The sequence below is a fragment of the Epinephelus fuscoguttatus genome, linkage group LG15 (genome assembly GCF_011397635.1).
Source record: "Epinephelus fuscoguttatus linkage group LG15, E.fuscoguttatus.final_Chr_v1".
NCBI classification, from domain to species: domain Eukaryota; kingdom Metazoa; phylum Chordata; class Actinopteri; order Perciformes; family Serranidae; genus Epinephelus; species Epinephelus fuscoguttatus.
This window is the reverse complement of record NC_064766.1, coordinates 3,811,766-3,828,226: the sequence shown is the minus strand read 5'-3', so window position 1 is coordinate 3,828,226 and position 16,461 is coordinate 3,811,766. Positions and strand designations below refer to the sequence as shown.

Sequence of the window (16,461 nt, the reverse complement as noted above, 5' to 3'; positions counted from 1 at the left end):
ATAAATTATAAATAAGGAGAGTATTTTCAGTGCCTTAGTACTGTCAAATTACTGACAAAAAAATGAAAATATATGCTAGTAGTTCCTGTTCTGTTACCATGGACAGTTACCATAGTAACGGACACAACAGGTAAGTTTTCATTTTTTTGTTATAAAGATCACCTTTTATATGATATGTCGATGTATTTATGTAGCTACATTTATCCACAACAGACATTGTAGGAACATTATTGGTAAGAGTATGTCAATCTGAATCACCGGTAACCTACTTGTATAAACTGTGTCAGTTTAAAACTGGACAGAAGGGGTGCCATTGTTTACACTTCATTATTAATTAGGCAGGGCTGTGTGTGTGTGTGTGTGTGTGTGTGTGTGTGTGTGTGTGTGTGTGTGTGTTTCCGTGCTTGTCGCACATTATTTACAGAGCAAACATGAATAATAATCAGTAAAACAGTTAGGGCTGAGAGTGTGCGGTGGGGGTGGCCTGGAAGGTGCTGCTTGGGGCTTCCAAAAAGGCTCTGTCCGGCCCTGCAGAGAGCCACAGGCATGCACATCGAATGCTGCATGTAGCCTTATAAAGCATAACACCAGGGGCCGGATAACCGAGATAAAAGAAGGCTGGCGAGAGGTCAAAGGAAAATGTCGACTTCAGGATATTGCGATAAAATCCGCAGGAGCGTACGATCCTCACAGCGCTGCTCCGAACACTGAACCTGCACTGATCCTGTAACAGCTGGGAGCAGCGCGGGATGTTAGGATGGGTATGATGAACGTGTGTGGATGATGTGCACACATCAAGGATTAATCCATCTCTGCTAGGAGCGGAGAGATTTCGGGATAAAAATCACCATAACATCTCTTCAACGATCTGTTCTGAATATTCCGGAAAAAGAAGCGGACGGGAGGGAGGCAGAGGAGAGGAGAGGAGAGGAGAGGAGGAGGAGGTGGGGAGCTCCAGGAGTGAAGGACGCCACCATCGTATCTCTACATGGCTGCACTACTCTCCTGATTGACCGGCCCGCTGAAGGACCGACAAGCCAAACCCACCGGTGTGAGGACTGACAGTGCCTATATAAAGCCCTGCAGCAGCAGCCTTACAGCGGGTGTCTGTCATCAGATCATCATCATCCTCCTCCTCATCTTCCTCCTTCTCCTCTTTACGACCTGCAGACTGACTTGGATTAATCATTCTTTTGTGTTATCAGGATAGCATACAGCAGGAGCAGCCATGTCTCACGGATGGGGATACGGATCAACTAACGGTGAGGATCGGACAGCATGTAGCCTGCAGGATGTTCAGGTTAACAGGTTGAAAACATGCTGCCCCACTCTGAACTCACAGACAATGCCATTACTTCAGTAACTACTTCACCATGGTAGTCTGCTTTGTTACAACTTCAGGATAGGGTTGGTACTGACCTATTTAATACCAAACTTAATGCACTGTTTAAAAATTAAAACACTGTTATTTTATATTCATACATTTACAAAATCTGTTGGTCAGTCAGTAGGCCTAGCTATGGTGCAAGTTCTGAAAATCATATGACCAATTTTGAAAAGTGAGCTATTATTAGAGTTAAACTACTCCACCTGCACCTGAACTGGCCACAACATTCACGTTAATACATAAGTAATTTTGATCATTGATCATTTTAATGCTAAAAAAAACTATCACTGAATTATGGATCATAATTATTATATTGAGGTATCTAAAAAGGATCTGAAAATATCTTCCAATAAAGCATCAGAACTGATATACTGTACTTTGTCAGGTACTTTCATTTTACTTTCTATTTTTAATGCTGCTTTAACAGTAATGCAGTAGTAATAATGTAACAGTGTTATCATGCTGAAATAGGCAATTCTGCATATTCAATACTTTTGCTTTTGATATTTTGAGTACATTTTTCCGATAATACTTTTCTACTTTATATTACTTTTTGTGAGTGTTTTGCACTACTGTATTGTTACTTTAAGTAAATGATGAGAATGTGACAAAGCTGCAGAGTAAACCTGAGTGGATTTTTAAATGTGGAACTCTTTATTACTCCTTATTTTTGTTGTCATAAATCTGGAATTAGATTGAGAGGTTGGTTTTAAAGTGCTCCAGGCACAAAACAAATTAGAACAGGAAAAAATGCAGTGTGATATACTTGTTTAACGTTTATATTTTGCATTTATTTAATAAATGTATCTGTAGGACCTGACACGTGGGGAGTAGAATATCCTGTAGCTAATGGGCCCAGACAGTCTCCCATCAACATTGTCCCTAAGGAGGCCAAGTATGACCCCACTCTGAAGGCTCTGAAACTCAAGTATGATCCCTCCAACGCCAGTGGAATTCTCAACAACGGACACTCCTTCCAAGTGGACTTTGTGGACGACACAGACAGTTCCAGTAAGTGTGTGTGTGTGTGTGTGTGTGTGTGTGTGTGTGTGTGTGTGTGTACAGTATATATTCACCATTTAAAAGTTTGGAAATAGTTTTTTTGCCCCAGAGTAAGAGATCTGAAATAATCCAAATTTCCATTTGGTCTATTACTCCACACTGTTGCTGTTGCATGACAGGGAAGAAATCATTATCCAATCAGTCTCTAAATATGGAGTTTTTTCGAGTTTGTCTGTTTGTCTTTACCTATCCAGTTTCAGCAGAGCTAACCCTAGTCTAGCCTACTGCCACTTTGAATGTTGAAGAACAGCTTTGCTATAGCAACATATTGCCTGTTAATTCCAGCTTGTTACAGGCATTATTATGCGCTTGACACTGGAACAGGAACCTGTTCCTATTTTAGTCTGCACACATTTTCAGGCAAACCCCAAAACGTACCAAGCAGCAACAAAGTGCAGACTGCTGTGAGACTTCTTCTGTTCTTATTTAACTGTTGCTCAGGTATCTTTGTCTCTTTGAGTTGTCAGTCTGGTTTAACTATTATACAGCGTTTCTTTCTCCATGCACAAAACAAACCCTTCATTCAAAATAACATGTAATGAAGACTTTCAAAAACCTAAGAGCATCAGATAACTCTAATCTGACAAGACTCAGTGAAGCTTTTGTTGCAGGAGATTCCAAACTTGTGAACAATTAGTAACAGTAGTAGTAACCAATAAGTTTTAGTATTAGTAAACATTATCTGTCCGTCTTGTTTATGTCTCCACCCCTGCTGTACTGTGGCAGATAAGAGTGTTTGATGATACTTGTTCAGTATCTGGAGGTCAGCAGGACATCAGCACCACCTCCCCCTGCTGCACTCACACTGTTTAACATTGGCAACATTCATCCAACAGTGCAAATCATGACAAGCATATCAGTATGAATTAAATACATTGCATTATGATAAAATCATTATCATTTATGAAACCTGAAGAAACAATATAGTATTTCCCCTTCTTAGTTTTTATGGTCTTTTTCACATTTTGACTTAGTTTTTTTTTTTTTTTTTTTTTTTTACAGTTTTAGAAAAAGTAGCATATTTAATAAGCATACGTATAATAATATAACACTATGAAAGACTAAGGCCAAATGTCAGAAAGAATATATAGCTTTTTATTTTGGGATCGGTTTGCATTAGTGGAAACATAAAGAAGTATGTCACTGTGGAAAGATAGTCTTTTTTTATAAAACTATGCTGTCTATATGGTGTAAAGATGCAAATACTTCGAAAATTGGTGCTATATAACCAGAGCAAATGATGGAAAAAGGGCTGTGGCATTTGCTTTTGCTCAAAAAGTAGAAAATATACTGCAACCAGATTGCACTGTGCCGCACCAGATTAATAAATGCTCCCACTGGTGAGTGACGCAATGCAAGTTCATTTTGACTGGCTCGTCCACGGCAAATGATCCTATATTAAAGTCAAGAAGTGCATTAAAATATGTTTCTGAAAACATTTTAGACGCAAAAAAAGACAATGCCCAATGGCATCACGTGATGGACCTAGATGATGTAATTCCACTTTTGGGCAGTATGTAAAACAGGCTTCAGAGCCTGTCACTGTCCCAGGGGGCTTAGTGGCGACGGGCACACAAAAATAAGAAAGTACAATCTGCACTTTGAGCAGCGGCCCTAGAGCCAGTAAAAAGATGATGCCAGATGACACAAAACAAATAAGCATGTAAACTGGGCGCTAGAGAGATGGAGGGAAGTTTAGCACAGTGCATTTACATATACTACCTACATTGTTATGCAACAGAGCTGGTTGAAAATCAGCAAAGTATCCTTTTAATACGGCATTTTATTTTCTGCGAATGAGGCCCTCATTTGACAATAGATAGTGACTTAACAGACATTTATTGAAATGAAAATCTTCTTTATTACTTTAAACCTTGTTTTCCTGAGAATGTCTCTAATGATTCTGTTGTTTTGTTCTAACCAGCCCTGACAGGAGGTCCTATTTCTGGAACGTACCGTTTGAAGCAGTTTCATTTCCACTGGGGAGCCAGTGATGACAGAGGCTCCGAACACACTGTCAACGGCATCAAGTTCCCCTGTGAGGTACTGAAGCTACTGGAGCTTCTGCTTACAACTACCACATACAGTAACAGAGCCTCAGTTCATGTTATGAAATGCATAGCTTGGTTGTGTGGTGGTAATTGTGGTTTTATCCTGTCTTTGTCAATTGTGACAGGAACAGATCTGTTCATAAAGGAATTTCTGGGGTTTACATTTTACAGTAAAAAAAAATACTGGTTGATTTCAGTATCTAGCCCCAATATATTCAAATGTAACTATTTAGTGCTATACCCAACTTAGAGTTATGTCAGTCCAATCAGATTTGGCTGATTAATACAAATATTCAACGATTCTTTTATATATACATATATATATATATATATATATATATATATATATATATATGTATATATAAATTAAAGTTTGTTAAAGTTAGAAAGGACTCAGAGGGACATTCAGTGTGACAGTGGCATTAATGTAACATAGTAAACAAGCTAAATGCGCTAATGACAGATCGGTAATTTTTTGCCAATACTAGATATCAAACAAAAGCCAGAGACTGTGTCGTGTTAGACCTCAATCACACAGAAGGGATTTTAGAAGCTCGAGGTAGCTTTTGGATTGTGTTTAATGAGAATGAAGCATTGTGTTTAATGAGAATGAAGCTTTTTGCGTGCTGTTTTTGCGTTGTTACGCACCTCGCGTTTCTGTGCTCTAGGCGCCTGGCGTTTTTGCCGGACTGATCTGAACTCCTCGAGTTGAAAAAACTTCAACTCAGAGTGGAAAAGAACCCCATGTCATCTCCACTTTTTTTCCCATCATAAGAAGTGGGCCTTCTGTGGTGGTCACAACCTCAGTTGCAACAGTAAAAAGGCGCAGCAAGCGTTCTTTTTTTTCTCTTTTCTTTTTAACTAGTGACATTCCATTTAAAAAAAAAAAGCCAGCGCAGTGCGTCTCATGTTTTGCAACCTGCAAAATGATTTCTGTGTGATCGGGGCCTTAAGCTATTGTGAGCTGCAAATTCACCACTTCTAAGCAGAAGAGAGAAGATAATGTTATTGCGACGCCTTACAATGCAGAGTCTCTCCTCCTCTGCGCCGCTGCATCACGTCAGCAGCTGTCTGTACCTAAGCGTGGCATTAAAGTCAAGAGCACATACTCTGCATTAATATCTGGGGACCAGAACATCCCCAGTGTGTCCACAGCACACTGAAAAAAAATACGAATGAAAATCAGTCCACTGAAGGGTCTTTGACTGATAATTTGAATATCTGACTTTCAAGGGGCAGCCCTACAATTGTTAGGGCAATAGATAAAAAAATGAATAATTGATTCAGTATTCCTCCATCAGAATTTAAGTCCTTGCAGTTCGAAGAGGCCTTTACCAGCATTAAGATCATCATGAAGAGACATAGTATTTACATATAAACACGAACTTGGACTCATGACATCAGTATGTCTAAAATTCTGACTGACCATGAGGTGAGTAAGAAAGAGTGAATCAGTCATATAAAGTCCTACATTATCAGGCCTTTCATAATTGTGCTTGAAAGACTTGAAAACACTTGCAACTGGTCTCCTCGGCCCACTGTCTCATTCTTTGTTAAATATCCACATTATCGTTTATGTTAGGTTTTGAATAAAATTACATATTGTCTGTTGCTCATGTCTTAGACTTCTAACTTTGCCTCTTTTTCTTGTTAGCTTCACCTGGTGCACTGGAACACAAAGTACCCAAGCTTTAAAGATGCAGCCGGCGAGCCTGATGGACTCGCAGTGGTTGGGGTCTTTCTCAAGGTGAGTCATCGATGAGTCACTGACAAGCCATCAGACTGTGACAGCACTACAGACTGGGGGTGGGAAGCTGCCCTGCAAGGGGCTATGTAAGCTTACGAGAAGAGCAAAATAATGAACACTGTATTTGAGTATTGTAAAATTGACTGTGTATGTATCTGTTTTGTGTTCCAGATTGGTTCTGCCAATCCCAGGCTTCAGAAAGTTCTGGATGGCTTGGATGCTATCCAGACCAAGGTAAATGCAATGATTGTAGAACTCCTAAAACTGTTGGGAAACAAATAACTCTGCAGTCATGGTTAACAATGAGTAACAATTTCTTCTCTTCTCTCCTTCCTCATTCCTTCTTTTCCATCCCTCCTTCCTTGACTCCTGCAGGGAAAGCAGACCGTCTTTGCTAACTTTGACGCAAAGACTCTTCTTCCTGGTTCTCTGGATTATTGGACCTATGATGGCTCTCTGACGACGCCTCCCCTGTTGGAGAGTGTTACCTGGATTGTCCTCAAGGAGCCAATCAGTGTCAGCCCGGCACAGGTACCTAACTCGCTTTACCGACATAAAATCAGAATGAGTACTCCACCTGTACAATGCCACATTTTGAGTACTGATATACTTGTGATTTTGCTAGACACGTGTCCTGTGTCTCTCTCTGATGTTTTAAAATCTGAAAGGACGCAGTAAACTCACTATCAACCTGCAGACCTAGTTGACATTATAGAGTGATGTGTTGTTCACTGTAGCTAACATCAACCCAGTTGCTGAAAACACCTGCACAGCTGGATGGATGTCCTGCGGGCGAACAACACTGTCACTCTGACTTTATCTGTCCATTTACTGCCAAGTGATTTTGTTAAAAGCATGTGTAATTAGAGTTCTGCTGTCTGACACTCAGCTCTCAGCCTGTATTAACCGAACACTTACTTCAACATGTTAGTTTAGCATTAGCATGAGCCTCAGCCTCCAACTCCATGAAATTTGATCACAACTTGATGCTCCAGAGTTGTGACTATCCTATCATGACCATATCACATCAAACACGAGTTTAGCATTACAGTTTGCCAAAAACACAAATTTTATTGGGGACCCACTCAAATGACCACCTGTGAGTCTTGGGGACTCCCTAAATTGAAAACCCAATCAACATCATTGTACTTGCTTTTGACTGATTGTACATTTTGGCTGTCCTGTGTACCCTATGATCCTTTTGAGCATTATCAGTATATGTTCTCCAAATCAATGCTAATCATCTGCAGGATACAGCTAAGCCTAGCGGTGTTACAGTTCAGAAAATTCACGGTTAGGTACGTTTGCGGTACAGCAAAAAGGCAAAAATACTAGAGAATTTTCCTTGATTTTTAAAATTTGAATGTATGAAAAATAACATAATTTGGGCTTTTGTTTTTTGTACAAAGAGGAATTACAGTCTGGCTGAAATGGGACTGTTAAATTCTGGGTAAAGCAAAATCTGTAATTTCTCTCTGAACACCATCCAGCCATCTTCTAACCGCTTCATCTAACTGCTGACACATAGAGACAGACAACCATTCACGCTCACATTCACACCTACGGACAATTTAGAGTTATCAATTATCCTAATCCCCAATCTGCATGTCTTTGGACTGTGGGAGGAAGCCGGAGTGCCCGGAGAGAACCCACGCTGACACGGGGAGAACATGCAAACTCCGCACAGAAGGGCTCCCACACCCGGGATCGAACCGGGAACCCTCTTGCTGTGAGGCGACAGTGCTAACTACCACATCACCGTGCCGCCCCTCTCTGAACACATTATACATATTGGAAAATATTTGTTGAAAACATGTGAGAAGACTGGGAACTGTGTACAGTAGTACTGAACTGTGGAGTTAAAACATTCAGTTGTTTGCCAACATTTCTTTATCCAGGATTTTACAAACTCAAATTTTCCACACTTCACCTCTAACATAACCCCTTGTCTTCTTTATAAAACTATTTTACTATTGATATCAGAGTCCACAGTATCAGTGTTGTTTCTTTCACCTACTGTGTCAGTGGCGAGTTTGCTCTCTGAGCTCTCTGAGTCTAATAAATGAATAAACACCTCTGTTAAATGTCAGTCATATACACACAAGTTAAACAGCCATCACTAACGCACCTTTCAGTCTTTCAGCCCTAATAACCTACCCGGCCACCAGCAGTTACTGCTCACTGCTGTGGGTGTATGCTTAGCTAACAGTAGTAACATGCAGTAGCTAACATTAGCTACTGAACGAGAGACTAGCCCCGCAGCAGCTCTCATTCCCTTGTTTGGGGGTGCTAACCATGTGTGTTCTACTGGGATAGCTGCAAGGAGAATCTGTAGCTGTGTGGTGGCTCGTTCTTTGGCTTGCTGTGTTTTTATCCACTGCTCTCTCTCACTATCGCCCTCATAATTTACAGCAAAACCAAAGTGGCCCCAAACACCAGAGCTGCAGGTTATCGGAAGATCTTCTATTTCTGATCTCGTAATGGCATTACTGACCCTCTTGCAACAAGCTACCTCAGTGTAGCTGCCTCCAAATGTGTCTCAGTGGTTTGGGGGTGGACAATGATCTTTGCTCTGATCTGCCAACTAGTGGATATATTCTTTAATCCTCATGAATATCACAAACTGTGAAAATGATGTTAATATAACATCGGGATATAAACGTGCTCTTTAAAGGTGTTGGAAAAAAAACTGTGTACTTAAAGTTGCATAGTTGCAAATCTGTTGCTGAGCAATTTCTGTTCTTGACTTGCAGATGAATTATAGCTTGTTGTTATAGTTTTGTTGTTAATTAACTTTCATATGAAACAGGACAACCTCTTGTATAAGCTAATAAGTCAAAGGCTACAATAGTATATTTTAAACATGGTCAAAGAAAGAAGCCCTTGGACTAGTTGGGGTCACAGTGTCATTTGTTTGAGCTGTTTTTGAGATTGGATGTTTGTTCTGCACTGTATAACTGTATAAAGTAACAAATACATGCAGGATTGAACTTAAAACAACTAAACTGAAGCCACAGCTGGATTATACACTAGATATAATGTAAATATAGCATGGAAGGTTGTGTGGTTTTGAGTGTTACAGTGCAAGTACATGTGTCTATGTGTGTGAACGTGCACTCAGTAGCCGGTGTGTATTTGTAGCAGTCCTAAATACAGACATATTTCTTGGCAGCCCACCTGCTGGTATGTGGGCTGGACATGCCACTTCAGCACAGCGTTTCAATCATGTAGTCTGGAGAGACTGCTGCTGAATTCTCCAATGAAAGCTGAGTGTTCAACTTAATTTCGAGAAAATAAGAGGCGTGAAGTGCTCAGCCTTAGGCAGTCTCAGGAATCAAAAGAAGCAGCCAGTCAGTTACTGCAGAGTTAAGATAACTGCTTATTTCCTCATGTCTCCTTTTTAAGTCTTTTCAAAAAGCCTAATACACATTTTATACTTTGATTTGGTAATCACCTCATCGAGTGTGTGTGCATGGTTTAAGGAGCTTGAGAGTTGGTCAGAAAATTGTCAAGGTCAAGAGCATCAGAAGCCTTATCATTCTGTGGAGCAGGGTGGGTCTGTGCCTTGAGTGCCTCGTGTTTCACTTAGATTACACTAACTGCCTGTATCTCCACTGGACAGTTTGCACTCTATCTCTTTACATAATTAACACCGCCGCCCTGTACCATCACGTGACACAAACCCACATTCCTGTTAAAGGTTGAATGCTCAGTATTACCTCTCTCTAAATAAACAATAGATGTATAACTAGCAGCTGTGCTAGTACAGAGAATTATATCCTTTCTTCAATGTAGAAATGAATACACACACTATAATAGCAGTTCAACACACACTGTGTTGTGACAAAGAAGTGCAGGCATTGCTGAGTGAGCCTGCTGAGGCAAATTAAATCCAAGCTCACCTGGTAGCTAAAGGCTAAACGGCTCCCAGAGGAGCTGCTGTTTATGCCACACGGCTGCCTTTGTCATTTCACACAAACAGGCACACGAACACACAGCCAGGTCTTTTACACTCACTCTCCCTCCTAACGTGCTCACTTGGTTCTAGTAGTTCAGTGTTCAGAGATTGTGCTTGTATTGTAGGGACATAAAGGCTGTTTCAACTGTTGGACAATTTCCTGATACATCTTAATGCTAGTATGTGCAGTATAGGACTAGTGTCAGTGTCTGCATGGCTGTGTTTTGCACTGCCATGTGCAAATGGGAGATAACCACCACAGCAGGAGGGTGTGAGGTGGCTGCCCTGGTACACACTGGGTTGGAGACATATTGGAAGATGTGAGGCAGCTGCAAGAACTTCTACATTTCCTTGATTTACCATGATCCAGGTGATGCTTCCTTCGGTCCCAGGAACTGTGCAGTAGTAGAGCTGTAGTGCTGTCCCGTTTGGTCCTGCATAAATTAAAGTGCGCTTTGATTTGGCCAACTGAAGATAGAACAGCTCATGGGAATGTTTCATCATTCTGGTCTGGACCCATTTGCATTTGAGAAATGACTGTATTGCCACAGACAATATTTGCTCCTAATTAGATGACAGGTGTTGGATACCAAACAGATTGCTGGGGAGTTGCCATAGCCTATTATACATATAAAGTTATATAAAATATATAAGTATAAAAAGCAGAACACTGGCTTATGGTAGGAACAATGCTCTGTGATGCCTTTTTTCTTCAAGTGAGGAATAAAATATATGCAGTTCACATATTCCTGTCAAAATTGATATATATTTTTAAACGATTCAGATCCACACATTAATAAAAGTGTATGTCATCCAAGAGAGACAATAAAAACTGAATGGTCAAAGTTGTCATATTGAAATTTAAGGTGTGTTAATGGATTCACAATATCAGCTCATTAGAGATGCAAATCTTGCAGATATATCCGCGACATCCGCAGATATATCTGCAATCTGTGGGTGGGTAGGCCACTAAAAATTAACACTGTAATTAATTTCGGGTGGATTGCCGGTGGATTTGTCAGTTACCCGTATGAAAACGGGAGGGGACCGCACACTCTGTAAAAACAGGGCACAAGAGGACTTGACTTACTTCAAAGACTTATATTATTGCAACAAAGCAAACAATATTAGGCTAGAGTAATTTTTACATTAGAAATGTGACCACATTCAAAAGTAGCCTTTAATCTTTTAATTGTTTAAGTCAAGAAAATGTGCCTATATGAAAAGCGAATGAGCACGAACGGCTGGACATAATTTAAATGTGAATACAATAACTTAATGTTTGGAGCGGGTTGGGTGCGGGTGCAGGTCTCTAAATTTTAGAAGATAATTACGTGGGGTGGGTGGCGGGTGGATGATTGATGAGTGCACGAGGATTGGATGCCTCGAGTTACATTGTAAGTTAACGTTCCCCCTCCAACCCAGTGGATTAAATTAATTTTTTTTCTCAGTCTACACCTGCTGCTAGAGGCAGCAAAATATCTTTCATTTGATATGTTAAATGCTATATCACAGGCAACTGGACTTGCTTGTGTTTTTTGAAGATGTTTCACCTCTTATCCAAGAGGCTTCTTCAGTTATGACTCATTTCCTTTCATAGTCATAGTTTACAAATATATGTAAGACTTGTCACGGTATGAACATTGGTTACATAAGCTTTAAAACCAGCCACAACTTAACCCTGAGCAAGAGTGACTGTCTGCTATTGGCCAGTCAACAGACCGCAGTGTTTCTAGCTCCACCTTTTAGTACCAGATCTGTGTTAGGTATCCCAACAGAGGAGTGACCAAAACTGGGGACAGTTGGGAATGGTTCCAATGGTACCATCCACAACTTTTCACAGTGGATATGGAAAAAATACACAACAAACTGAACTGAGCCATACTGGACTTCTTGGTGGAAACAGGGCTTATCTGTAAACAGCCTGTAAGGGCATAACTTGAGACAAGGCATCAAAGCAGCAAGGCTGCCAGATGCAACTGATGTAGACAGATCCACTGTGCTGTCAAATAGATTGTTGCAAGAGCTGGATCTTAGTGGAATACGAATCACATTCCACTGTGCTCCCAGTGATGATGAGTTATACATGGTGGAACATGATATTTCAGTTAACACAAATGCATTACACATCAGCTACTGTAATGTACTGCCTAATTATCTTTTTCTCTCTCTCCTTGTCTCTCCTTCCTCATTAGATGTGTAAGTTCCGCAGCCTCCTCTTTACAGGAGAAGGAGAACCTCCATGCTGCATGGTCGACAACTACCGGCCTCCTCAACCTCTGAAGGGCCGTCAAGTCCGTGCTTCCTTCAGATAAACCCTGCTTCGTCTTTATTGCTCCCTTGCCCTCGTTTATCCTTCCTTCCTTACCCAAACCCTTTCACTCCTATTTTTCTCCACATGCAGTCTTTAGATTGCTTATATTAGCCCTATTAACATCAACTTGAAAAGTAGAATGCTATGATGTAGACTACCTGGATATATCTTGAATAATAGAACTTAGAACTTTGACACGCTTAAGACATAGGCTCCATTTACACTTGTCATTTTAAGGGTCTCATAATCAGACAAAATCCAGATGAAAGACACTCTCATTTACATATAGTCACATACTGTAAATGCATCTGTTATTCAAATCCCAAATCTTATTATAATCCTTCTTTGTTTTCTCGGCTACATGCAACTCAGGGTCAGCCCTCTTCCGGTCCAAAAGCAGGTGGTGCACCTGAAGCTGTTTGGTAACTGCCAATTACACCAGAAGAATAACTTCTAGACTTTTTTAGTGCACTGTTTAGTTCATGGATGTTTAAAGAGAACTGGATACAGTGTTACATGCCCTGTGAATTTGTGAATCCTAGGGTAGCGAATGAACGACCTGCCTTACTCTGCCTCTGATTGGCTTACCCTGACATTTTTACACTAACCCTTACCAATCCCACTCCTCTTGTCTAAACCCAACCAATCCGCCCAACGATGGCAACGAGTACTAGCCAATCAAAGGTAGCATAGGACAGGTCATTCCTTCAAAATCCTAGGATTCACAAAATTGCACCTTGTTCATTCCTATTAATGTTGCTCAGTGGCGCATTAAGGCAAAAAAGTAAAAAATTACCCAGATCTTCCATATTGTTGGGCCCACAAAGCAGGTCCTCTGGAGACTTTTGCTAGCCAAGCAGCTAACTTCTAGCCCTCTGCTAACTTAATAGCGATAAAATTAATTTAACGTGTGACTCTTCCAGACCTTAGAAATGTAAGCAGACTGAATAGATCAAATCCCGAGTACCATCACAGGAGTAGTGACGCTCAAAAAAATGTATCCTCTGATTTAGAGATGTTTCTTTCACGATGTAATTTTGGGAACTGCCCATTGGTTCGACAGCCCATTGGTTCGACATCCCATTGTTCCGACCATATTAAACTCATTGTTCCTAAGTCCGTTCCGAAATCATCATGATGCCCTGTGGTTAAGGTCTGGTTAGGTTTAGGCACAAAAACCACTTGGTTAGGGTCAGGAAAAGATCATGGTGTGGGTTAAAATGAAAAAGAAAGTGACAAACACAAGCTGTGAGCCTGCTCCGCCTCAAGCCGGTCGCGGCCCACCATACGCCCGCCACGAGCCGTTCAGCACCACGGACAGTCAGACTAATGGGATGTCGAACCAATGGGGTGTCGAACCAATGACATGGACCCTTAATTTTATGAGAAAAGGTCTTTTTGGGTCCAGTGGCATCACTCATAAGTTGTAGTCACACGGTTTGCCCACAATGTCAAATAGGCTTCAAAGTCCGGTGCTGGTTCTGGGGGCTTGGTTTAGTTACAACACTTAATCTGCTTAGCTAGTGTTAGCTAATAGCTATCCATAAGCCAAACAAGAACATGAATGAATTGTATTTACGAAGAGCAAGCGAGACAAAAATTTTATAGTTATTTTTCACTGCTCTAAGTCACACTACTCCCTCACTCATACAGCTCAATGCTCTCTCATCTCTACAGGTCAATGCTCTGGCTGGAGCTATTTTTTTCCCTGATTGCTTTAATGAGACGGAGAACAACGGCTAATTTCAGTGTTATTTTAGTATAACTTTAGGTGCTGTTATCAAAAGGACAGAGGAGACAGAACATGGATATAATAAGAAAATCAAACAGTGTGTGGCTATTTCAGCAGACTGCTTACTGCTTATCTAGCTAGAATGCATCTCAAACTTGGAGAGGGTGGACGCATGAAATGATTGAATGTAAATGTGGTCATAGATTGTGCATGCATGTGCTCAAAGAATATTACATTGCCTCCACGTTTTTCACTTGGTTAGAGACTGCGCTATTACTGACAAAGGTAGCTTAAGAATTTTAGTCTATCAGTGTACACAGGCCAGGGGACTAGTGATCTACTTACAGTGTCATATATACTAACAATGGGACAAGAATTCTAGCCCCTAATCTACTCATTTTGTTTGTGACATGTTATGCAACCCATTTTCTCTGGCAACTCTATAACTAATAATCTATATTATTGGTGTGTGCCAGTTTTTTCAATAAATATAATAATTAAAATCAACAGTAATATACTTGGCGGCACGGTGGTGTGGTGGCCCTTCTGTGCGGAGTTTGCATGTTCTCCCCGTGTTAGCGTGGGTTCTCTCCGGGCACTCCGGCTTCCTCCCACAGTCCAAAGACATGCAGATTGGGGACCAGGTTAATTGGTAACTCTAAATTGTCCATAGGTGTGAATGTGAGCGTGAATGGTTGTCTGTCTCTATGTGTCAGCCCTGCGATAGTCTGGCGACCTGTCCAGGGTGTACCCTGCCTCTCGCCCGATGTCAGCTGGGATAGGCTCCAGCCCCCCCGCGACTGGAGGATGAAGCGGTTAGAAGATGAATGAATGAATGAATGAATGAGTAATATACTTTTTCTGAGCATTAATGCATTTAAGTAACAAATGAAGACATAGTTCTTAGGCAGCTTTGTTATGTGAGCTATATCCAACAATTATGGGCAAAAGCACACCTAGCTTATTATTAGAAACAATAATCCCTCCATGATTTTTGATATGAATTTGCCTTGTTTGAAAATGAAAGCCTTTATCAACTTCTGGAAGCTTCTTTCTATGCATTTCAGTGTGTTGTGAATTGTGCTGCAGACAGCTACCCAGATTGTTAAAGCTAATGTTTTCATTGATGCCTCATCTAAGTCAGTTTGTGACAAAGTGATCACATGGAGTTTGGGACTATAATTTTCCAGCAGTGACTGTACAGTTGTGCACTGTGGCTGCCACCCATCAATTGACACTTGTATACACGAAGGTCTTTAGACTGGTAAAACTATGGAATACTCCGGTATATTGTGAAAGACATACCAGAGTATTGGCTGATGGTACAGCCTGAGGCCATGTCCACAAAAATGCAAGTAAAAAGATATTTTTTTTGTCTGTGTTGGGCTTCCATCCATTCTCGGTAAACATAGCCCTTTTTTCTTTCTTTCTTTCTTTTTTTTTTGTTTTTCCAACATGTGCATTACTGTGGTTATGGCTCAACGCATTCTATCAGTGGCAGTACAAGTGTAACTCCATGTTGTGTTAAAAAAAGAAAAGAAAACTATTACAACTTAACTACCTATCACCACAGTGCATTAAACATTGCCTTTAAGGCTAAAGTTAGACAGCTGTTAAGTTGAAAATACTTGAAAGAATCAGTTTATGACTATACGTAAATACGTAAATAAAAGCTACAGTATCAACAAAGGTCACAGAATCTTTAATTAAATTGTTTTAGATTGTCAGCAGTGTCTACAGTCACTACTGTTATAGTCATTTAACTAATCTGAGATAGATGGCAGATATTCATAATAGACCAGAGCAATGTTACTTTTTCATTTCAATATTAATATAATAAAACAATCAGTTTTCAGAGTGTGGCTACAGTGAAACAGTAATAACCCTTTAAAGTGTGTCACTTAAAATTGCTGTTACACATTGCAGATGAAAAAATGTTTTTGTGTGTGAATCTGCCATGTCATAATGGAACGGAATTTTATCAATAAAAATGTATAACTTGCCAGATGTCTCACATTGACCTTCTTTCTCACAACTCCTAATGACTTATTAGTATTAATTTGGTATTCAAGTACAGGATATAATACATGATTACTCAAAAGAGCTTGGTATCCACAAATATTGTACTGTGCTATATAGAAATGTTGGCCTGTGTGTTGGTCCAACATTTTGGTCCAAACTGAAATATGTCACCAGTGAATGGATTGCTG

The 16,461-nt window shown here is 40.4% G+C and overlaps 1 protein-coding gene across 1 annotated transcript; it reads left to right on the top strand.

Moving 5' to 3' along the window:
• The first annotated feature begins 578 nt into the window (after positions 1–578).
• On the top strand, positions 579–16,254 carry cahz (carbonic anhydrase). Its single transcript, XM_049599464.1, has 7 exons — positions 579–1,262; positions 2,201–2,398; positions 4,374–4,492; positions 6,155–6,247; positions 6,419–6,481; positions 6,623–6,778; positions 12,401–16,254. Exons 1-7 carry the CDS (start codon positions 1,229–1,231, stop codon positions 12,518–12,520), a joined length of 783 nt encoding a protein of 260 aa, XP_049455421.1. The 5' UTR covers positions 579–1,228; the 3' UTR covers positions 12,521–16,254.
• The last annotated feature ends 207 nt before the right edge of the window (positions 16,255–16,461 follow it).